Source organism: Notothenia rossii (assembly GCF_949606895.1).
Source record: "Notothenia rossii genome assembly, chromosome: 4".
NCBI lineage: Eukaryota > Metazoa > Chordata > Actinopteri > Perciformes > Nototheniidae > Notothenia > Notothenia rossii.
Genome location: NC_136902.1, coordinates 69,842,421 through 69,865,503, shown reverse-complemented (window position 1 = coordinate 69,865,503; position 23,083 = coordinate 69,842,421). Strand labels below are relative to the sequence as shown.

At 39.7% G+C, this 23,083-nt stretch overlaps 1 protein-coding gene across 4 annotated transcripts in view; it reads left to right on the top strand.

Moving 5' to 3' along the window:
* LOC307035836 (high affinity cationic amino acid transporter 1-like) overlaps nucleotides 1–22,885 on the top strand; it is a 33,881-nt gene extending 10,996 nt beyond the window's left edge. Inside the window, exons 1-12 of one of the 4 annotated variants that reach the window (XM_079675609.1) lie at nucleotides 13,128–13,264; nucleotides 13,938–14,345; nucleotides 14,431–14,589; nucleotides 14,686–14,857; nucleotides 14,952–15,085; nucleotides 15,170–15,392; nucleotides 16,288–16,427; nucleotides 17,121–17,223; nucleotides 19,036–19,241; nucleotides 19,328–19,479; nucleotides 20,343–20,451; nucleotides 20,545–22,885. In XM_079675609.1, the coding sequence (XP_079531735.1) occupies nucleotides 13,976–14,345; nucleotides 14,431–14,589; nucleotides 14,686–14,857; nucleotides 14,952–15,085; nucleotides 15,170–15,392; nucleotides 16,288–16,427; nucleotides 17,121–17,223; nucleotides 19,036–19,241; nucleotides 19,328–19,479; nucleotides 20,343–20,451; nucleotides 20,545–20,717 (1,941 nt within the window). In that variant the 5' untranslated portion in view covers nucleotides 13,128–13,264; nucleotides 13,938–13,975 and the 3' untranslated portion in view covers nucleotides 20,718–22,885. Of the gene's footprint in view, nucleotides 1–13,127; nucleotides 13,342–13,937; nucleotides 14,346–14,430; nucleotides 14,590–14,685; nucleotides 14,858–14,951; nucleotides 15,086–15,169; nucleotides 15,393–16,287; nucleotides 16,428–16,760; nucleotides 16,898–17,120; nucleotides 17,224–19,035; nucleotides 19,242–19,327; nucleotides 19,480–20,342; nucleotides 20,452–20,544 lie in introns of those variants that run through there. The other 3 variants (XM_079675610.1, XM_079675611.1, XM_079675608.1) reach the window with 3 other exon arrangements.
* Nucleotides 22,886–23,083: the final 198 nt, after the last annotated feature.

The window sequence follows — 23,083 nt, the reverse complement described above, 5'->3', positions numbered from 1 at the left end:
GGTGCTCGGAGACCTGATGAGATTGGGAGCGGAACAGTTTTTCGACCGCAAATTGCAGCCAGAGATTGTTGTTGCAAATTAGAATGTAAACAAAGTATAGTTTAGTTTATATAGAAAAGTATATCGCCGAAATATTGTTTAAGATTTGTTATTTTGAGACTATTTTTAAGTCAGTACTTTTTTGTTAATAAAATTACATTTTTTGGACTGAAAACCTTTGGCTGCTTATTGTTTTGGATTGCGTGTCGTCAACCCCGCTGTAGTGGCAAAAGGAAACCCTTGATGCCATTACAAGGCTCATCAGTTAGCACACCTTTTTATTATATATCCTCCTGAGAGGAACTCAGTACACTAACTCCTAAGATGTTCCCTTACTATAATTAATAAAAAATATTGAACTCACAACACTGGTAATTACAAACTTAACCATTTCTCTTTCTATAAATGAATAGTGCTTGCGTTGATGGACGCCATTTTGAAATACAATTAAATTATATTTTTCAAAGCCACATATTTGGGCTGGGACACAATAAATAAAGTTTCGCCAGTTTATAACCGATGAAACATGATGGTATCAGAATAATCACTTACATGTGATGTATAGGATGCTACACAGGTCACTGTAAAGATAAAGTGTCAGAGGAGAAATAAGCAAGATACGTGATCTGTTTAATCGCCATGTAGTAGGGCTGCAACAAACGACTAATTTGATAATCGATTAATCTATCGATTAATGAAACGATTAATCGACTATTCGGACTATTATGCCTTGCACAATTTCTCAAACCCTCTTATTTAGCCATAAACTTTTAGATTTAGCTTGAGGTTGTTTTAGGCATGTGGAAACTAACAATGAAGACGATAAAGATGAATACTTGATTCAAAAAATACATATTATTAAATGAACTAAACACATTTTGAACCAAATTAAAATTTGCTTTTTATTTAAATAAATAATATTTCACATCAAAAGAAACAAGTGTTTTAACAAATCGTATTAAATAATGTGATAACAGAACTGTAAACAGAATAGCTGAAACTTTAACAACATAAATAACTAAGTTACCTCTAATCATTAACCCATGTTTGTATAATTCAGTTCTAGCTGGACTTTTTCTCTCTTCATGCCTTCAAGAGGCATTTTGTTTAATATTTTTTCTTATTTGTTTTTTATTTTCCAACCTATGAGAGGTTTTCCTACGTTTTTCATGAAAACATATGTCTGAGGAGTGTAGGGTTTGGGAATTATGGCAAGTTTAAAAGATTTTTGGGGGAGAATTTCAAGTTAACTCCATGTGTTGCTGCCATGGTTGCGGCTAGCATACATAACACCTGACGTGGAAAAGTTACTCGTGGATGGGGCTTCAGAGCTGCTAGAAAGACAGTCGAACCCGGTGCATTCCTCCGTCTGAATGCGGTGCACTTTTGCTAAATGTTTAGACAAATTGCTCGTGTTACCGCACTTACATGCTAAACTCTTATTGCACTTTTGGCAACGAGCATTGTCCACATCGAGACGGGTAAAGTTTAACCACACCTCGAAGCGTGTTCTCTCCGCCATCTCCGCAGTGTGTTGTTGCATGTAGCAGCCACGTGTGTGTAAACTGCCCCGCCCCCTCGCACACAGACAGGGGGAGAGAGATCTCGTCTGATCCAAAATACATCATAGACGCATTTGTTTGTCTTTTTGCATATTAGATACGAGTTGGCGACACTAAGACTGCGATATAATGTTTTTGTAGCAATAATACATGACATATCTTTTTTAAATGTCTCCAGTACCGATAAAAAGACCAATAACTTTGGAGCTTAATGGCGCGTAAAACACACGTGATGACGTCACCAACGAATCGACGACTGAATTAGTTGGCAACTAATTTGGTAATCGATTTTAATCGATTAAGTCGATTAGTTGTTGCACCCCTACCATGTAGTTTCTCTTTTATTTATCAGCAGCAGATCAATAAGTGTCAGTAGTATCAAAACAAAATAATACAAGTTTTTCTTCTTTTTTAATTGAAGGCCTATTGGATTTAACCAGCTCGCTTAGCACTCCCAGAAGCCCAGCCTGAAAGGTATTTTGTTGCTCCACCTTGAGCGCCGCCACCTGCACCTGGCACGCCGCCACCTGCACCTGACACGCCGCCACCTGCACCTGGCACGCCGCCGAGTCAGCATGGTGTGCCATCACCATGAGCAACTGGTCCTGCGATTCCTGGGCCTTGTGTGAATGCAGCAGCTGGTTCGTCGTGCATCTCCTTGTTGGCCATGGCATGCCGGTCCTCATTGTCCTTGCTGACCATGGCACGCCGATCATCCATCACCATGATGGTGTCAAGAAAGCGGTCATCCCGTGCCCGCTTTCCTAAGAGGAGAAATAAGCAAGATACAAAATCAGTTTAATCGCAAAATAGTTTTACAACATACTAGGAATGTGTTTACTAGTAGGTTGTCAACAGAGACAACATTGGACATGGTGCAGGCAGGGACAGTGTACAAAATGCAGGTGTAAAGTATAAGATAGGATCAATTAGCTGGCGCTCAAAGTGCCCTTATTTATTGTTTTGTGCTTGATGTATGCTTACACTTTGTTATATTTTGTCAAAAAATTATTAAGAGTTTTTTCTTACCGGAATTCATGTGACCTCTAGCCCCGGATGTTTACGTTTGTGAGAGTGAAAAGGGCGCAAAAAATGTAAACGATGTATGTTCACGATGTTTCATAATTGTACCAATAAATAAATAAACGGACAATAGTTCGATGCGTAACCTTCTTTTAAGGCCAGAGTAGTTACAGTGTGTTTATATGTACCTTTGCGTTTGGTTGGAATGGGAGATGACTAGGCGATACTGTTGATTTCCAGAGGGGGAAGCTCACTAGTTTCGAAACCAGAGAGAAACACCTCGTCGCCTCAAACACACAATTAGTGCCATGAGTTAGTGAAGCAAATTACAGAACATTGCACACTTATTCACAAGTCAAAACGTTTTCATAGCGGCCGAGAATAGCTAGCGAGCTAGCTAGATGTTATTAACTAGCTCGGTTCCGGCCTGCTAACAGTGTTACCCAGTTCAGCCTAGCATTGCTAACTCGATCTACCGAGCAAATAAAAGTACATCTGAGACCAGACTTGTGCAGATTAAAACAGTAAAGTGCATGTAGTATATTTTACCTTCGATTAGTGAAGCAAATTTACTGAAACACACTGGTACATTTTCGCGTTGGAAGCTGCCTTCAGTAGAAGCTTCTGGATCCCGTCCTCCGAGTACATCTCCCGAAGCGCCGACACATCCACCGCTCCGCTGATTCATTTGGTGTTGCCATAGCTGCTTTCACAAAAATAATCTCTTCGTTGATGCGCTGCGCTGAGATTGTAATGCGAGCATAATAAATGGCGGCTTCAGAGAAGTTTTTGGGAGTGGTTTGCATTCCACCCAGCCAATCAGACACAGGAACCTTTTTCTCCAACGAAAGTCCCTGCTCTCTAGCAGGAACTAAAAGGGGGGTAAAAAAGGTTGTCAGGAACTAATTTAGTTCCTGGGGCTTTTTGGTGTCAACGCAACTAAATCGTAGTTCTCAGGAACCTTTGTGGGAAAAGTACTTGGTGTGAACGCGCCAATAGCTACATGTTGGAAGCTTAATTCGCCCCTCGCAGTGGCCTTTCATTGCGGTTTGTTGTGGTATTGTGTTCACTGACAAAATGTGCTCATTGCTCTGACTGTGTTCAATAAGCGCAGAGGTTCTCATATTTGTTGCTCCTTTGGTGAACCCGTTCTTTCTCGCAGTGCGAGCAGAACATCATTTCTTCCCCATCTATAATGTCGCATCTCAGCCAGGTGAATTATCTTTCCATTCGGGTCTGAACGTGCAGGATTTTTGTTTTTTTCTGTCCGGGGCCAAGGCATCTGCGGTCTCACTGACGGCAGGCGGTATCGCCATCTCATTGTCTGTATTATCATCATTAGACCTGCTTGGTTTAAATAAATAATTTTTAAGCTTATCTTGTTTTGCCATGTCCGATTTTTCAATCAATCAATCAATCAATCAATGTTTATTTATATAGCCCAATATCACAAATGTTACATTTGTCTCAGTGGACTTCACAGTTTGTACAGAATATCAGTATGACAATACGACACCCTCTGTCCTTAGACCCTCACATCGTACAAGGAAAAACTTCCAGAGAAAACCCACAGTTTAAAGGGAAAAATGGGAGAAACCTCAGGGAGAGCAACAGAGGAGGGATCCCTCTCCCAGGACGGACAGACGTGCAATAGATGCCGTGTGTAAATTGAAAAGATAATACATTTGCAACATACAGGACTGTCTCAGAAAATTAGAATATTGTGATAAAGTTCTTTATTTTCTGTAATGCAATTTAAAAAAAAAAAAAAAAAAAAAAAAAAAAAAAAAAAGTCATACATTCTGGATTCATTACAAATCAACTGAAATATTGCAAGCCTTTTATTATTTTAATATTGCTGATTATGGCATACAGCTTAAGAAAACTCAAATATCCTATCTCTAAATATTAGAATATCATGAAAAAGTATACTAGTAGGGTGTTCAACGAATCACTTGAATCGTCTAATTAACTCGAAACACCTGCAAGGGTTTCCTGAGCCTTGAAAAACACTCAGCTTGGTTCAGTAAACTAAATCACAAGTATGGGGAAGACTGCTGATCTGACTGCTGTCCAGAGGACCGTCATTGACACCCTCCATCAGGAGGGTAAGACACAAAAAGAAATTTCTCAAAGAGCAAGCTGTTCACAGAGTGCAGTTTCAAAGCACATCCACAAAAAGTCTGTTGGAAGGGGGAAATGTGGCAGGAAACGCTGCACAACCAAGAGAGATGACCGCAGCCTTAACAGCATTGTGAAGAAGAGTCGCTTCCAGAATTTGGGGGAGCTTCAAAGACAGTGGACTGAAGCTGGAGTCCAGGTATCAAAAGTCACTGTTCACAGACGTGTCCGGGAAATGGGCTACAATAGCCGTATTCCCATGGTCAAGCCACTTCTGAACTCAAGACAACGGAAGAGGCGTCTGACTTGGGCTAAGGAAAAGAAGCACTGGACAGTTGCACAGTGGTCCAAAGTCCTCTTTTCAGACGAAAGCAAGTTTTGTATTTCATTTGGAAGTCAAGGCGCCAGAGTCTGGAGAAAGGCTGGAGAGGAGCAAAATCCAAGTTGCTTGAAATCCAGTGTGAAGTTCCCACAGTCAGCGATGGTTTGGGGAGCCATGTCAGCTGCTGGTGTTGGTCCACTGTGTTTCATCAAGCCCAGAGTAAATGCAGCTGTGTACCAAGAGATTTTAGAGCACTACATGCTTCCGTCTGCTGAAAAGCTCTATGGAGATGAGGAATTCATTTTCCAGCATGATCTGGCACCTGCCCACAGTGCCAAAACCACCAGTAACTGGTGTACTGACCATGGCATTACTGTCCTCGATTGGCCTGCAAATTCCCCTGACCTGAACCCCATAGAGAATATGTGGGGTATTGTGAAGAAGAAGCTGAAAGACACCAGACCCAACAATGCTAATGAGCTAAAGGCCGCTATTGAAGCATCCTGGGCATCCATAACACCTCAGCAATGCCACAGGCTGATTGCCTCCATGCCACGCCGCATTGATGCAGTAATCCGTGCAAAAGGATTCCCAACCAAGTACTGAGTGCATTAATGGACATTTTCAAATGTTTGATTGTGTTTTGCTGTTATAAATCTTTTTTTTTTACTTGGTCTGAGGAACTATTCTAATTTTTTGAGATAGGATTTTTGAGTTTTCTTAAGCTGTATGCCATAATCAGCAATATTAAAATAATAAAAGGCTTGCAATATTTCAGTTGATTTGTAATGAATCCAGAATGTATGACATTTTTGTTTTTTTAATTGCATTACAGAAAATAAAGAACTTTATCACAATATTCTAATTTTCTGAGACAGTCCTGTAGGTAGTCCAAATGTTTGGAAATGCATGTGTGTATAATAGGAAGTTGAATCCACGTGGATATCCATCCAGGACTTATGATCCAGGACCACAGCCACGACTCAAGATCCAGGACTCGCGATCCATGACACAGGACCGCAGGATCATCCATGACTCCGGATCCCGGCGTATATAGACACCAAAAAGAAAGAAATCTGGGGAAGCTGGGTTAATCGGAACATGAGAGTACACAGGTATAGACAGAGAAGGAAGAAGTAAGATGTCCCCTGACGAACTAAGCCTATATCAGCAAAACTAGGGGCTGAATCTAATCAGCCCTAACTATAAGCTTTATCAAAAAGGAAGGTCTTAAGCGCACTCTTAAAAACGGATAGGGTGTCTGCCGCCCGAACACAAACTGGAAGCTGATTCCACAAAAGTGGAGCTTGATAAGAAAAGGCTCTGGCTCCCATTGTAATTTTAGAGACTCTAGGAACAACCAACAACCCTGCATTCTTGGAACGCAATGCCCTAGTAGGACAGTAGGGTATAATGAGTTCTTTAAGGTAAGATGGCGCCTGCCCATTAAGGGCTTTGTAGGCGAGAAGAAGAATTTTAAATTCTATCCTGTGTTCTATAGGGAGCCAGTGTAAGGCAGCCAGAACAGGAGTAATGTGGTCCCTTTTCCTAACTCTGGTTAGTACACGAGCTGCAGCATTTTGAATCAGCTGATTTTTCTCATCTCTGCCGCGCTTGCCTATTAACACAAAAGATACTGTAATTTAAACAAACAAAAACAGAAATCTATTTGTTGTTTATTTGAATACACTTTATATTGCGCTAAGGGCAAAATATTTGTACTGGACGTGTTGACCGGAGAGATTTAGAATTGCCGGACTTCCGCATATTTTACCGGTCACAGTCCGGTAATTACCGGTTAACGGGAACTCTGTGAGATGGTGCTCGGAATTCATCTTTAACTTTGAAACCGTCTGTCATTTCCAAAACCTGTGCTTCAGCTCCGTGTTTCCGCCAGACCAGGGCTGAGAGGGCGTCCACCCCGAGAGCGGGGGGGGGGGGTTGTTTTGAATTTTTACTTGAGCCGTCCCTTATAGATACTGTATTTTTACATTAGTAAGCCGGATCATTTGGCTCGGCTCTCTAAAAGCGCCGGCTCTTTCGGCTCCCAAACGGCTCTTCATGTTACCACAGTTTACCACGGAGCCTCAGTTTCGCCGCTGCGAGGCTCCGGTGCTCGCAGCTCACGCGCGGTCCACTAAAAACCCCCCGCTCATCGTGTCCAAATCGCGCACGTTCCGTGTTGTCCTGTAGCAGGCACCTTCGATGTCGGGGAAATAATCTTCAATACTCCGAAAATAATCCCACCAGACTCCTTTGCCCCTCCAACAGCGGGATGTCCTTGTCCTTTTTCCTTTTCGTCATTTCAAGCGATAAAAACTCTCGATCTTCTCTCGAATTATTAATATTTTTGGACGCCCTAGGCTCGCGTTCAGGGCGTCCCGAGCTGAATAAGGGCGTCAAATGACGGCAAGACAGCCCCCCTGGCGGAAACACTACTTCAGCTACTGCGGCTTCTGCTTCACACTGTAGATGTAATACTTCTAGTTCTGCGTCTATTCTTGTTTTTTCTAACTGTACTTCAGCATCTCTCCTAACTGACTCCAGCTTTAGTTTTAGTTGTTGTGATGTATAAGCTGCTTTCTTAATTTCTTAAACATCTTTCAATCAAATAAGCATTGATATAGGAACTTCAACATGTTAACCATGAAATGTAATCACTTGCGACATTGATTGATCGGTCTTTTCATGCAGATGCAAATGGATCCTAACAGTGCCTAAACATGTGGCTTCCTTGAGAGTCTACCATTTGCTGATATCATGACAGGAAGTGATGCAAGATTATGTTTGTTTATTTAGGATCCCCATTAGCTTTTGCTCTTGACAAAAGCTACTCCTCCTGGGGTCCGACACTTAAAACAATACAACAATAATACAACAATAATGCAACAATAATAACATTCAAGACATAATTCCTGACATCATTAACAACATAACCAATATCATCAGCAACAATCCACTTTCAATATCAATCTCAGCCAAGGATGAGTGCACAACACACCCACCAGCACAAAGCATGAGATCAAATTAAATTAGGGTTCACAGCTCACAAGGTTACATGGTCATTAGTAGATGGCCATTCAATCTCTTCTTGAAAGAGGCTCTGGACTCTATTTTGTCAATGAGTTCCATTCCTTTATAGCTCTATAAGACACAGAAGATTTCAGAAGATTTGTCCTGGGTTTAGGTGCCCTTAGATGGCCTGATCTAGCTTGTCTAGTCTTATGGTCATGCTCATCTCTTGTGTAAACTATTTGATCATAAAAATACAGTGGTCTTTTGCTAAATTGGAAATTTTTTAGAAAAGTGATAACACAAGATTACAGACGTTTCTCAACCGGAAGCCATGATAGGTTTCTATGCATAACTCCAATATGAGTGCGCTTTGAACAGTGGAGAGCTAGTCTGGCAGCCTTTTTTAAGCTATTTGTAATTTCTGTATATGTATTTTTGCTGCTGATGACCATATGACCGGACAGTACTCAAGATGTGACAAAACCAGAGACTGAATGACTTGTTTCAAAGCGGTTGGTGTTACATACTTTTTACATTTTCTCGTCACAGCTATGCTCCTTCCCATTTTAGTTACGATACTGCCTATTTGCTTTGTCCACTGTAAACCAGAATCAAGAACAAATCCAAGCAACTTAGTCTCGTTTACCTGTTCCACTGGCTGACCAGCCAGTGTCAGGCTTAATTGAGGATTGCTGGCTGCTTAACATATATCTGGATCCGAACACCATTGCTTTTGTTTTTGAAATGTTGAGTACCAGCTTGTTATTGTTGACCCAGTCTGCTATGGCTTTAATCTCTATTTTATGTAGATAGTTTAACTCACTGCATGGTGATGCTGTACTGTACATTGTGGAATCATCAGCTCGACCAAAAGTTCAGAATAGAAGGTTGTAGGGGGGTCCCTCAATAGACTCAGGAAGTCCAATAATTCTAATGTTATTTCTGCGGCTCCGACCTTCCAGATCTGCGGTCTTCGCAGCCAGCTTAGCATTGCTATCTGCTAATACCGCACACTTCTCCTCGAGTATACGGAGTCGCTGATCTTGCAGATTGGCATTGGTCTCAAGAGAGTCTATTTGTTCCCCATGTTCTGCTACTGTGGTCTGCGTTTGGTTCAGCTTCGCCTCCAGTACCGCAAAGGCAGCTTTGAAGTCAGCTGAAATGCTAGCTCTGTGCTCCCTCTGTGCTAGCTCTGAGCTAGCTCTGTGCTCTTCAAGCAGGCTAATTATGCTAGCCATGTCTGAGACGGCAGTTTCGGTCTTTTTTGCCTGTTTCGTCTCCGTTTTCAATGCAGATTTCGGCATCACATCGGCTTTTTCTGATCTATGTTCCAAATTATGTTCACACAATACGGGTTTAACTCAACTTCGGTGGTTTTAAATTAAATGTAGAAAGTAAAGTCGTGGGAGAACGAGACAACGCAGCCCTCACATGTTCGTCCAACCGGAAGTTCCCCATGATACGATCTTTAATGATGTGATCCGACACTGTGTCCTCGACTGTACCCATGGCATTCCTCAGTTTTACTTTATTTGTAAAATAATCATTCAAATGATTTGCAATATCTGCTGGCTTGGTAATGAATGTACCCTCGGTTTCTATAAAGGAAGGATGCATGTTTGAGTTCCTCCCCATTAGGTTATTCAATATTTTCCATAATTTCTTTCAATCATTCGTAGAATCACTGATTTCCTGCATGTAGTATTCCCTCTTTCTACATGTATTCAATTTGGTTGGCGCATTTCTTAGTTTACAGTAATGTTGTTTGTCACATAGAGAACCTGTTCTGTCTGCAGTTTTTTTAGCATCATCTCGTTAGACCATTAAACTTCTCATCTCGTCATTCAACCAAGGTGCACACTTTGACCGGGAAGACCATTTTCTCATAGGAACATGCTGATCGGCAATCCCATGAAAGACTTCATAAATACTCCCAGTGCTTTTTCTGGTTTTTCCTCATGGCAAACATCAAACCATTGCACATTCTTTACCTCCTCTACACATTGTTCCTGATTAAACCCCTTATAAGACCTTCTATAATTTATCTTGGAGCCAGCCTTAGGTATTTTGATCTTGCGTACTATAGCAACTAGATTATGATCACTAAAGCCAACTGTGAATGACAACACTTTAGTGCAGTGCTCTGGCCTGTTAGTATAGATGTGGTCAATGCAGGTCGTTGTAATAGCCCCATGTTTATTTGTAGCCCTTCTGGTTGGTGATGTTATTAACTGAGTCATATTACACATTTTGGCAGCTAATGCAATCTTTTTCCACATGGGGCATTTCTCATTGAAGGCATTGATATTCAGGTCTCCCATGAAATATATTTCGCTTTTAAACTCAGCTGTATTATCTACCATTTCACAAATACCATCTACAGTAGATAGTTTGAATTGGCACTCGGTGGCCTATAACCGCATCCAATTAATATGGGTTTTAAATGTGGCAATGTATTTGTAACCATAAAGCTTCTATTTCATTTTTCATTAGGTCGTATCGTACTTTAGCTGGAATATGATTTTGTACGTAGATCAAAACTCTGCCACCATTCTTATCTCTATCCTTTCTGAACAGATTGCAACCATGCATTACAACCTCTGAATCATCAAAAGATGAGTCCACGTGTGATTTTGAGATAGCCAGTATGTGTATATTATTTGATTCTACCAAATGGCATAGTTCATGCACCTTATTCCTCAAACTACACACATTCAAGTGAGCAAGTAACATTCCCTTCTTTGGCAGATTAATAGAATGTGACATTATTGTCATGTGGTCATAATTAGTTCATATCAGATATATATTAAAAGTCCAGCGATACAATTAGGCTCTGGAGTGCTGTGGGGGGCGGATTATCAGCTTGTCATGCCTCAGGAAGGCAATCTCTCCCCTCTCCCGCGCTTCCCACAATTTAGGGAGTAGCTCTTTCCTTTTCATTCTGACTGCATGATTTTGTCAGTAAAATGCATCTATATAAATCCAAAGTTGATTTGAGGCTTCAGAAGTCTCAGTTGGTCTAGCCAAATTAATGTCGTTGAAAGCTGCTTTGTTTTTAGTAAGCACTTATTTCTTTGCGTTACTCTAGCACCATTTTTTTAATTAGAAGACATGAAGCCAAACACAATTCTGTATTTCTTTGATCTGGCCTCCAGTAATTTATTACGTATACAATTAAATTCCAGAATTTACTGAAACAGACCAAGCAATACGTTGAATTCAAGAAAATAGTGCCATATATTGAATGACAGTATACACATTACACTGAGTACTGATTTTGTAAATTCTCACATGCTGAAATATATATTTGGTAAAACGGCAGTCGTGCATGCTTTGTTGTGGAAAGTTGTAGTGTAGAGACGAGAGTGTATTTTGTGTCCCTGGGTCTCAACAACCACAGAGTACAAACCATGAGGAAGCCACATGATGTAAACATTGCATCAGTGGGAAGCCTTCAAGGTCATGTCAGCTGATCTCCAACAGGAGGACTGCTCTTGACTCTGCACCTGGCTTTAAACGAGGTGTTAACATTTCTCCTCTACATCATGGATAAACCTATTATTGGCTGTAGTGTGTGTGTGTGTGTGAGTATGTGTTACATTCAGGCATAAAACTGACACATAATTGTGAACTTTCGAATGCTGTGATTAATCTGCCTGTGTCATGAAAGGGGACATTTTAGTTTGGGTTATTTTTTAAAGTTTTTACGACATTCACAAAAGGTGAAGAAACAGTACCTCACCACCCGCACTGGGTCTTCCTTTTGTGAAGGTATGACCGGCAAAACTAAAAGTCGAAGCTGTAGTTTTGTGTTCTAATGGCTGTTGTTAAATTGTTGTTCTTTGTAGCTTCACTGTTACAAGGGCAATGTGACCATAGAGATGTCACTAAGGCCTAAATCCCCAGAAAGGAACGTTTGTTTTATGACCGCCCTCACGTTGCACGTTGCTTTCTCCATCCCCAGTTAGACCAGAAGAGCAGGTGTGCTGTTTGTAGTGCTGCTAAGTAAATACCCTTCACATGCCAAGTAGGACTTCAGTGGTCCTAAAATTAGCTCTTTGCTTTTGTCAACTTTCAAATTCATGCAGGGAAAATTGCAATTAAAGACAGTCTTAAGATAATGTGTTTTCCAAGATACAGCTGGTTCTCCATGTGAGATTAAAAGGTCCAATATTGTTGCCTCAGTTAGAACATACCATATTTTAATGATGTAGTTTTAGCTCTAAAATGTATATACTACATAGAGAACCTTTATGTATACAGTATGTATGTTTTTGTATCTCCATGTAAAGTATTATAATTCTTTATACATACAAAATACCAGATCTATACAAATACTGTGCTGAGGTTGCTTGTCCTTTGAGGTTAAACTAATGCAAGATTTGATTTTACTTTGTGTTTCATCAAAGATTAGCCTTAGATTTTTTATTTGGACTTAGCTGACTCTCCATGCTTAAACAATACAATGTCACATGAAAGATGTTTGAATTAGCAAAAGTATTTTTGCTAGAGGCCAAATAGCAGAGAGCATGTGATTGAGTGTTGTGTGAAATATACCCACAAGCCCCTTGTGCGTCACCAGCAGGTTTGTCTTCTGTGATTGGCTGAGAGGAGGGCAGGGCTCTTTCTGCTCACCTCCTTTTTTAGCTCAGCCACGACATGTCACATCTTGTGCATGCTACGGTAGTAAGTTGTTGTGGCCTCTGTATGTTGTTCAGCAGCCGTCCTTGAATCTTGTCATATAACTGTAGACAAATCTAGATGTATCCTATTTCCCTAATATGCTGTAGAAAAGAACAAAAAAGAACAAAAGAAAAGAAGTTTATCTGCTAAAAGGAGATAAAAGAGTCCAACAAGTCACGTTTTCCTTGTTTTACTATAATGACTAGAGTGTGAGAGTGAGTCAGTCTAAACCCTGGGGGGGAATCGTCACAGCTGCCATGTGTGTTTCTATTTGTGAGTTGGACACCTGAATGGTTTGTACAGGAAAGAGGCGTCTGTGTCACGTGTCATACCAGCACTTGTAAACGTCTCTCTCAGCTCGAGTCGTCCTTAGCTAACTGGAACTGAGTCTACTGCTACACTCTGGAGTGGTTGAGTGGATTTATAAATTGAAATATAAGTAACTGTCTGTGTATATTAGTAAAGACAACAGATCCTGTTTTTCTAGTCCGTTGTGCAAGTGAGTACCTGTCTGGATTGTCTGTCAGATCCATATCTGCTGTGCTGTTTGAGAAGAGGCTCATATTGCATGCTAGGGTATGTCCGTGCCATTACAATTAAACTGTGTTGGGACTGTGGGATTTTCAAATGTAAATGTACAATAGGATTTAGGTTGTTTGATTTAAAAAAATGTAAACCTTGTGCAAATGTACAAACTGTGGTTCTCATATTGCATCAGAATTAGAACACCTTTATTTGTCCCACAGAGGAGAATTTACTTTTGTTACATCAGAAAAGAGCTTAATGTTAACTAAGAAGCATGCATAATTTTTTTTTAAATGTATTCTATTATATTCTATCAATACAAATTAGTAAGCAGTCTTCAGGACTACCCATTATTAGTATGTACCGTACTTACTCTTAAAAACTGTTATGATGCCTATAAAATCATCATCAGATCAGAAAACGTAAGTGGTTGACTGGAGGAATTTGGCTGTGTCTCAACCTTTAATTCCAATGGGTTACAAGCTTTGGTTACAGTGTGTATGTATTACTTAACTAAGCTCATAATGCTAACCAGGGACAAAGACACATTTGATCTGGGAGTGGAGCAGGAATATTTGTCTTTCTTTGTCTGTTTCATCACATACTAATTTCAGTGCTTTGTCCTGTCTGTCTTGTTATGTCAACAGGTAAATAATCTTCTGTCGAGCTTTTGGTGGCAACCAGGATGATTCTGGCAACATTAAAGGGCGTTGGGAAGCAGCTCCTGCGGGTGAAGGTGGTGGACTGTAACACAGAGGACTCCCGCCTGTCTCGATGCCTCAATACGTTTGATCTGGTTGCACTTGGCGTCGGCAGTACGCTCGGTGCTGGAGTCTACGTCCTCGCTGGCGCCGTGGCCCGGGAAAACTCTGGACCTGCCATCGTCCTCTCGTTCCTCATCGCGGCCCTGGCCTCCGTCCTGGCCGGTCTGTGCTACGCCGAGTTTGGAGCCCGTGTCCCCAAAACTGGTTCGGCTTACCTCTACAGTTACGTGACAGTTGGAGAACTTTGGGCTTTTATCACAGGCTGGAACCTCATCCTCTCTTATGTCATTGGTGAGCCAATTTAAATGAGGATGAAAAGGAGTTGTTTGCTAGGCCTCATATTGTTCAGTTTACATGAATACTTTCCTTTAAACAGGAACTTCAAGTGTGGCCAGAGCGTGGAGTGCAACCTTTGATGAGTTGATTGGAAAGCACATCGAGGTCTTTTGCCGAAATCACATGGCTATGAAAGCTCCAGGCTACTTGGCAGAGTATCCGGACATTTTTGCGGTCTTGATCATAATCATTCTGACAGGTAAGGAGCTCCTCGCACTGTATTCTGTTCTCTTTAATTTCTCTTTCTGACTATATAAGCTCTTATATTTCACGTTATCTTTTTAACTGCTTGCAGGACTGCTTGCATTTGGAGTAAAGGAGTCAGCCATGGTTAATAAGGTGTTCACCTGCGTCAATGTACTGGTGCTGCTGTTTGTCGTCATCTCGGGCTTGGTCAAAGGAAACCTAAAGAACTGGAACTTGAACCCTGACGAAATCCTCAATGCCACCCGCAACTCTAGCTCCAAGTGGGTGAAATAAAGAGCTTTTTCCCAATGTGTTTTAATTTCCAAATGTGTTGTGTATCAATTGAGCAAATATTGTTTTCCTTTTTGCATCCAGTTCAACTGATTTCATACCATCAAAAGAAAATCTTGGTAAAGGCGGCTTCATGCCTTTTGGTATAAGTGGAGTCCTCTCTGGTGCTGCCACCTGCTTTTATGCCTTTGTAGGGTTTGATTGCATTGCCACGACAGGTGAGAGGAAATCAAATATATGATTAAGCAACACTTGTGCCCGTACCCTCTCAAAACTCCAGTTACAGTATGTTTCCTCCCCAGGAGAGGAAGTGAAAAATCCCCAGAGGGCCATTCCTATCGGGATTGTGGCATCACTCCTAATTTGTTTTGTGGCATACTTCGGTGTGTCCGGAGCCCTCACTATGATGATGCCGTACTACCTACTGGATAAGAATAGCCCCCTGCCAGTGGCCTTTACGTATGTGGGCTGGGAGGGAGCCAATTATGCAGTGGCCATTGGCTCTTTATGTGCCCTGTCAACCAGGTAAGAGCTCTCCTACTTCCTCTCAACAAATCATAGAGGACTTGTAAATATGTGCATGCTTATTTTTGGAATGAATAATTCAAGTTCAATAGACTTCATATAGAATTTAAAATATGTTTTCCTTTTTGTTTAAGTTACCTTTTTTTGGACGTTTATATTTAAATGTTTGCATTCTTTTGTTAACCTGTAGATCATTGGAATAGTGTGAAACCACTGTTAAGAATACAGAGAATGTATTGTGTACATTTTTGCATGTCTGTGTTTATTGTGTTTAAGAGCAAATTAATGAACAGCTAATGCTACCTTAATAATCTAATGGTTTTCAAAGTCTAATGCAGGCATTACCAGCAAACTCCAAACTGCTTCATGGTACAATAATTGTTACAAAAAAATCACACACAAAAAATTGAATTACGTGTGATTGAAGAGATAGTTCAGAGATGCAGTCTTTTTTTTAGGAATTGTACTGTTATACCCACTTTTCCTGCCTTACAGCCGATGATTTTCTTTGGTGTAGTCAAAAGTAATGTCAATCAGTAATAGTTAACAAGGCTATCTTGGCCTAAATGTTGACTTTCTATTGTTATCAAATAACATCATCAATTACCTTTTACTTATGGCATCTAGAAAATGTGCCTAAGTAAAATAAGAGCTTTTCTGATGGGAGGCCAACACTCTTCAAAAAACCTTACCTAATCGTATGTTTAATGGTCATCAATTCCTACTTTTTGTCTATACTTTTTTATTGGCTTTGGCCAAGGCTACGTTTTTGGACATCTCACTGCTATAGCAAAAACATTTGAGACAGCAGTGTGCTTCCAGCAGCTAGCCATCAGCCTTTCTAACTGTGTGCATTGACTTGCACGGCATGCTTTTTCTCTCTCTCCCCTACTAGTTTACTAGGCTCCATGTTCCCAATGCCCAGAGTGATATGGGCCATGGCAGAAGATGGCCTGCTCTTCAAATGTTTGGCCACAATCAGCCCACGAACCAAAACCCCCCTAACAGCTACTCTAACATCAGGTGTTGTGGCAGGTGAGATCATGATCTAAAACTACTACTGGTTGGGGTATACCCCCATAACCCTACCAGACACTTGTGGTACACATGGGCTCAACACAAGCATATGACCAAATCCAAGATGGTAATATTGCCTAAAGGTAGTCCTGCAAATGTTATACTTCTTCAATTATTGCAGTCTACAAAGCTGTCACAGACACACCTTGAGTACAGCACCCTGTGTACTTTATCAGGCTGTTGGGCATGGCTGCAGTTGAGGCCTTGTGTGAAACCAGAGTTCCCAAACCATTTCTTTTATTTAAAAAATATCTGCCTCCTCCTTCCCTTCTTCCTTCATCCTTGGATTAGTCTCCTTGGCTCCATGTTTCCACTTCCACGCATTATCTTTGCTATGGCTCGGGATGGTCTGCTCTTCTCGTGTCTGGCACGTGTCAGTGAGAGGAAGACGCCCACCGTCTCCACCTTTGTGGCAGGGCTTATGTCGGGTAGGTTCAGATGAGGCCAAAGGCAACAGTGCCCTCTAGGGGAAGGAGGAAGATGCAAAATCACATAAATACATAGAGCTGTAGAGTAAAAGTACTTATGTATGTTATATAGAAATACAATATCTGCATTATATTGTGGTAAAAAGTCATTTTACATTGTTTGTCATAGTGTGATAATCTGTCTTCTTGCTGACTTGTTGTTTTCCTCCCGTGTTTCCTGCAGCTGTGATGGCTTTCCTGTTCGACTTGAAGGACCTGGTTGACCTCATGTCCATTGGCACTTTGCTGGCCTACACTCTGGTGGCTGCCTGTGTGTTGGTCCTCAGGTAATCATCTGGGCTTATAATAATAATAATAATAATAATAATAATAATAATAATAATAATAATAATAATAACAATAATAATAGGTGTCGTAACAATACAAACAAAATCAATAAAGTTGGGTATAATTCCTTTGTATATATAATATAAGGAAAGAGAAAGAAGTTAATTGAAAACCCTGTGAAAGCATACTCTACCACACAAATATGTATTTAACAAGTATTTAAAGGATTGTGAGAGTTATGAAGAATCGTTAGTTATAGGCTAGTCAGGCCAAATGTGTGTGTGAATGTTTTTTTTTAATTCTCACAGTTTTAATGAACATATAATGGTAGGTGATCAAAACTGAGTCATGATTTAAAACATGTAGTTTCAAATACAGCATCGCGTAGTCTTTGAGGATGAGAACAGTCGCCTAGAATGTATCAAAGTTAGACATAACTTTAGTGATTCAACTATAAAAAAAACCTACTTAGATTACCGTATTTTATTCACTTCATTATTAAATGCATATTGTATGACGGTTTTGAATCAACAAAATCATTTATAGCATATTAACATGAAAGGAAACCTTGGTTAACCCCATCATAATGTATGCGTTTTTCTTTACTTTCGCTAAAAAACATGATGGTGTGTTCTCACCCTTAGTTTACAGCCTTAGGTTTTTAATAGGGCTGTCAAACGATTAAACATTTTAATCAGATTAATCAGAACTTAAGAAGAAAGAAGACATTTTAATATATTTATAAAACTGACAAGTCAAATCAAGCAATCTGATTGGTCGATAGCGTTTTTGCGGACCTCTTTGATTACAGATTTGAAAACATCGTTGCTTGCTTTAAAAGTAGCACAATTCATTATGTTAAACCCTCAAAAGTATCAAGATATCCCTCCCTAATGCCAAAGGAACTGCACACTGAATATGTTTTGGCGTTTGATGTCTATGTCTGGACCGCTGCGTCAAAAAGGAGGGCTTCTGCCCCGTTGCTTCTCCGCTGCTTTCTTGTTCCAGTATGAAAAGCAAACTGCCTGCAGTTTGCTTTTCAACCCAACGGTATACTGTTTTTCTCAGACGCGGAGGGATACTGACTTGTTGTGAAAAGTAACTTACAATTCTACCCGTGGTATACGCTCAGTATATCACGGCTAAGAACCAATCAGATTGCTTGATTTGACTTGTCCGTTTTATAAATCCATTTAACATACAGTATACGTATGTTTATTATAACATTGTTCTTTGTGTTCAAATGAAAGACAGCCCACACACCTATCAATCATCAAACCGTGGGGTCTTATTTCATTACGTGTTGATTTCTATCAACACGTAATGTTGTATCTATGTATATAGAGATGTACTACAGCAAAAGTATTCTCCGTCGGGACTCCCTGCAACAACACCACGCCGTTATCTTGATTCTGATTGGCCAGAAGACATTATCAAAGATGTTCTATTGAGAAGACGATCACTACGTGACAAAAGTTTTCAAAACCGTTTCTAGTCTTCAGTATTCCCAGACAAGTGGCTACTGAAATCAATCTTACTCTGCTGTCTGTGCAATTTACGGACTTTATTTTGCTTACTTTAACATCATTTTTCAAGGTGGGGCTAAGCCATTTCTTGGTATGACTGTAGCCCAGCCATACCCTGGCGCTGCCACTGGTGGGATGTGTGGGGCGGGCCATTCTGCGCATGCGTTAAATGTGTTAAATATGTTAACGCAATTAATTCAAAAAATTAATTACCGCCGTTAACGCGATAATTTTGACAGCATTAGTTTTTAAGTCAGGTTTTGACCATGTGTTTTCCATCTGAAGGTACCAGCCTGAACAGCCCAGTAACGCCTATGAGATGGCCAACACTCAGGATGACCCTGATATGTCTGAGTCTTATAACGAGGGGAGCATTGACGTACTGGCACAAGCAGAGGATCGCCTCACCATCAGGAATGTGCTCTACCCTTCGAACACAGAGCCGTCCAACACGTCAGGGTTCGCTGTCAACATCTGCACCAGCGTACTAGGTGAGATGAATACAAAGCCCAGAGAAAACTAATACTAATACTGCAAAACCAATTACCTCTACTTATGGTTTTATTTTTCCCTGTAGGTATTCTGGTGTTCGTTTTCAGCATTGTTGCTGTTCATGGAGGGCTGGCTGCCTGGTCAGTGTCTGTGCTCTGCATCATAGTGTTGGTCTGTATCATCGTCACCGTCGTGGTGTGGAGACAGCCGCAGAGCAAGACCAAGCTCACCTTTAAGGTAAAGTGTGTTCTTTCACCAAAGAGTTCTTCTCACACGTACAAGATGGCATTGTCAAAACGTGATAAGCTTGATGTAAATGACTCTGCTATTTGCAATAATGAGCATTTACAGCAGTGTGCTTTATTGTTGTTTAGAATGAAATACAGAGACAGAACAAACCACAACAAGCAAACAGTGGGAAGGGGAGGAGTTTGCCTTTAGATTTTACTGTTGCTCTTAACCTGCTAAACGACTTCTTATGTTTATGCAAACAATGTGAATTACGTGTACTTCTTGAATTGATTGTGATTTATTTACTTTGATTCAGGATTCAAATTAACTTGCTGAGAGGGGAAATTGGATATGTCATTTTATGCAAATACTCAAAATGTTGGATTTGAATTAAAGCCAATGGCTACCTAGAAAACATAAACTAACTTTAGAATTTATGGCAGGCTTTTGAAATAGTTTAGGCAACTTTCTTTTATTATATCAGTGTCCGAGCCCATCCAGCTTACAGAAATAAACCATGCTGATGTTGGAAGAGTCTTCTACATGTGTATAAAACAATGCTAAAACATATTGCTGTAGCTTCTTGTTCTAAGTTTTAACAAGCATTGAGAGAATATATTTGGTATCGGGTTGTTTGTTATTTTAGTTTCTTTAGGAAATGTGTATCATAAGCACTATTTTATTGAAGTCTTAGCTAATTGCTTTTAGTTTGCTTAGTTTTCAGTGTTGTTAAGAACCAATTGTCAGGGATTTCCCCGCACCATCACATCCAGACAATAGTCTTAAGGTCCATGTCACCCATTACAGTATGCGTTGAGTCCATCTTTTTCTTAATATTTGCATTAAATAAACACACTCTCTCTTCACAGGTTCCCCTGCTGCCCGTTCTCCCAGTCGTGAGTATGTTCATCAACATCTATCTGATGATGCAGCTCGGCAGAGGAACCTGGATGCGCTTTGCCATCTGGATGGTCTTAGGTAATTTGGATATTTTGCTAACAATCTGAAATATTATCTCTGCTGTTTTTGCTTTGACAATTAATTAATGTCCCTGCCACAATGTTTTTTTAGGTTTCTTTATCTACTTCGGCTATGGTATTCGCAACAGTGTAGAGGCATCAATGGCCAGGTCTCACGCCTACGCTCCAGCGTGCTCAATAAAGGGAGCACCCATGGCTCCGGAGAAGGAAGCCTTCCTACACGAAATACCAAACAACATGGAAGACGATGATGAAGATTCATGAGGAGACAGGAGGTTCACTAAGCCACATATTTCTGTTGTGTTGAACTCTCTAAAATAGCTGCCTAACTTAGAAATGCATGGAGACTTGTATGCCTCCCTCCAGTCAGAGGGTTGAGTTGTTTCCTTGTTTCTGTCAACATTTTTGAGTAAAGTAAAAGTAAAAGGGCTAGTTGGAAATAAAGATTAAATATGACTCCATTCATCTAAAAGAACAATATTTAAGTTTAGAGAAAATTATATTTTTATATATTTTGCACAATTAAATGTGTTAAAAAGCAGAGAACAAGTAGATTTGTAATGCACCTGTTGTACATATATCTATTTTGAACCCTAATTGTGGTTCCTTAATCCACAGTCAATCAGAAAAAAAGCCCCTTATTATCTTTTACTTCTGTAAAAGCATACTTGAACTTGACTTTTTTTTTCATTTATTTGATGGATATCTTTTCAAATGTTTGGCCCTTGTCATGCTGCATTAAAATACACAGTGCCTCTGTACCAGAGAAAATTAGTTTTTATATCCATAATCGCTTATTCCGCACCTTTTTTTAATTGATTGCATTTATTTAGATAAAACGTTTTCAAACTCAGCTGAGAATGTTACTGTATCTTCAGTGCTTTTTTGTGTTGTTAGTTTCCCTCAAAGGTACACATTTGTATGTGTTGTTCTTGAGTATAACAAGTATAACTCTGTTACTGGGATGAACCGTACAGAAAAATGTGAGAAATAATGCGTAATGGGCTGTGAATATCCTGGTATAATACTTTTGTGATCAATATACCTCCATGTCAGATAGATGGTTTCGTTAGTTTTACCAGAAAAAAAATACACCAGTGTGTGCTCCATCAAGGAACTTTTTTAATCAGCCAAAGAAAGAAAAGCTGCTAACGTGAAGTGATCTGTCAGATACTTCAGACGATGTATTTTAAGTGCCTATTTCCCAAATGAATTTTAAACTATTAAGGAGGTATGATATTGCTCTTTTACCAGTTAGTGTGAATTGCATAATGTTTGTATATAATGTACTCTTTTTAAAAGCGTATATTTATAATATATAAGAGAAATGTCACCTTAGTTTTCTATTTTTAGTTAACATACATCAGAATGGGAAGGAGTTTCCCATAATGATCAGAAACACTATACCATACCATACGTTACAGTGCTCCTCCATCAGTTGTTAACCCACAGTGTCTCTGACAGTCGGACATTATTTATTGATTATGGAGAGTAAAGCTGATTGTAAGTGTGTGCAGATTCCCACGGCAGCTAAAACCGGAAAACAAAGCATTAAAGTATGTTTACTAAGGACCGAAAATGCAACAAGGTGAACAGTATTCTTATTGAGTCCTTTTTTTAAAGTGAAAACTATGATTTGTTTTGCTATTTATATTCCCTTGAGAGAAACTGATGATTTAACCATGAGCCAAATTCTGTTACATTTATTTGGATAACGAGTTAAAACAATATTGCAATTCATCTATGTTGCAATTTTTCATCAATGACATTGAAATAGTCTACCAGTTTAAGTACTAAATAGCTTTGTAAATAATTACTATTATGTCTCATGTTGATTTTAAGATATTGAAGCAGCATTGACAGATACGATTAGGATGCAGAAAGTTACTGTTTTCCATCCACAACTAGCCTTTTTTGAAACTGGGAGATTTTGAATTACTGGGATATTATCAAGTATACAGTTTTTTATTACATTGTTCATTACCTTCATTACCTTCTTCATTACCATTACCTTCTAACAGTTAATGTCTGTTTTTGTAAATACTGTTTTGATTTTGCTTAAAGTTACTGCCAATGTTACATGTTTTTCCTTGAACCTCTACAATCTACCGTTGAAAGCATTTTGTACAGTAAAATGGTGACAAACTGTGCCAACAGCTGTTGACTATAAATAGATTGAACATGTTAGATTGAAAGCAAAAATTCAGTCAATAGGTTGTACCATCAGCCTTAGTTTGTAATGGATGTAAACTTTTGCATGTTGCACTGTTTCAAAACTCTTGTGAAGCTTGAAAATCAAAAGGTATAAATGTGTTTACAGTGTATCAGAGTGGTGAAGTCAGCTGTTCAGCATGTGTTGTCTTTAATTGGTTGCGGTTTGTATAGTTGCTACTGTAAATAAATACTGCTCGGGGTTAGAGCCACAGACTCGGTATCTTTGATTTTTGTGAAAATTATGTGCACACCCATAACAACAGCATGTTACATAATAGTTTGCCTCACATAGAAAATGGTACTATGTTTTTTCCACACTCTTTCAGTTCTGTTCAGATTGGTTATTTTTATTTATGAATAATGACTTTAATTGTTTTGTTTTTGATTGACTACAACATTTCAGAATATAAAGTGCT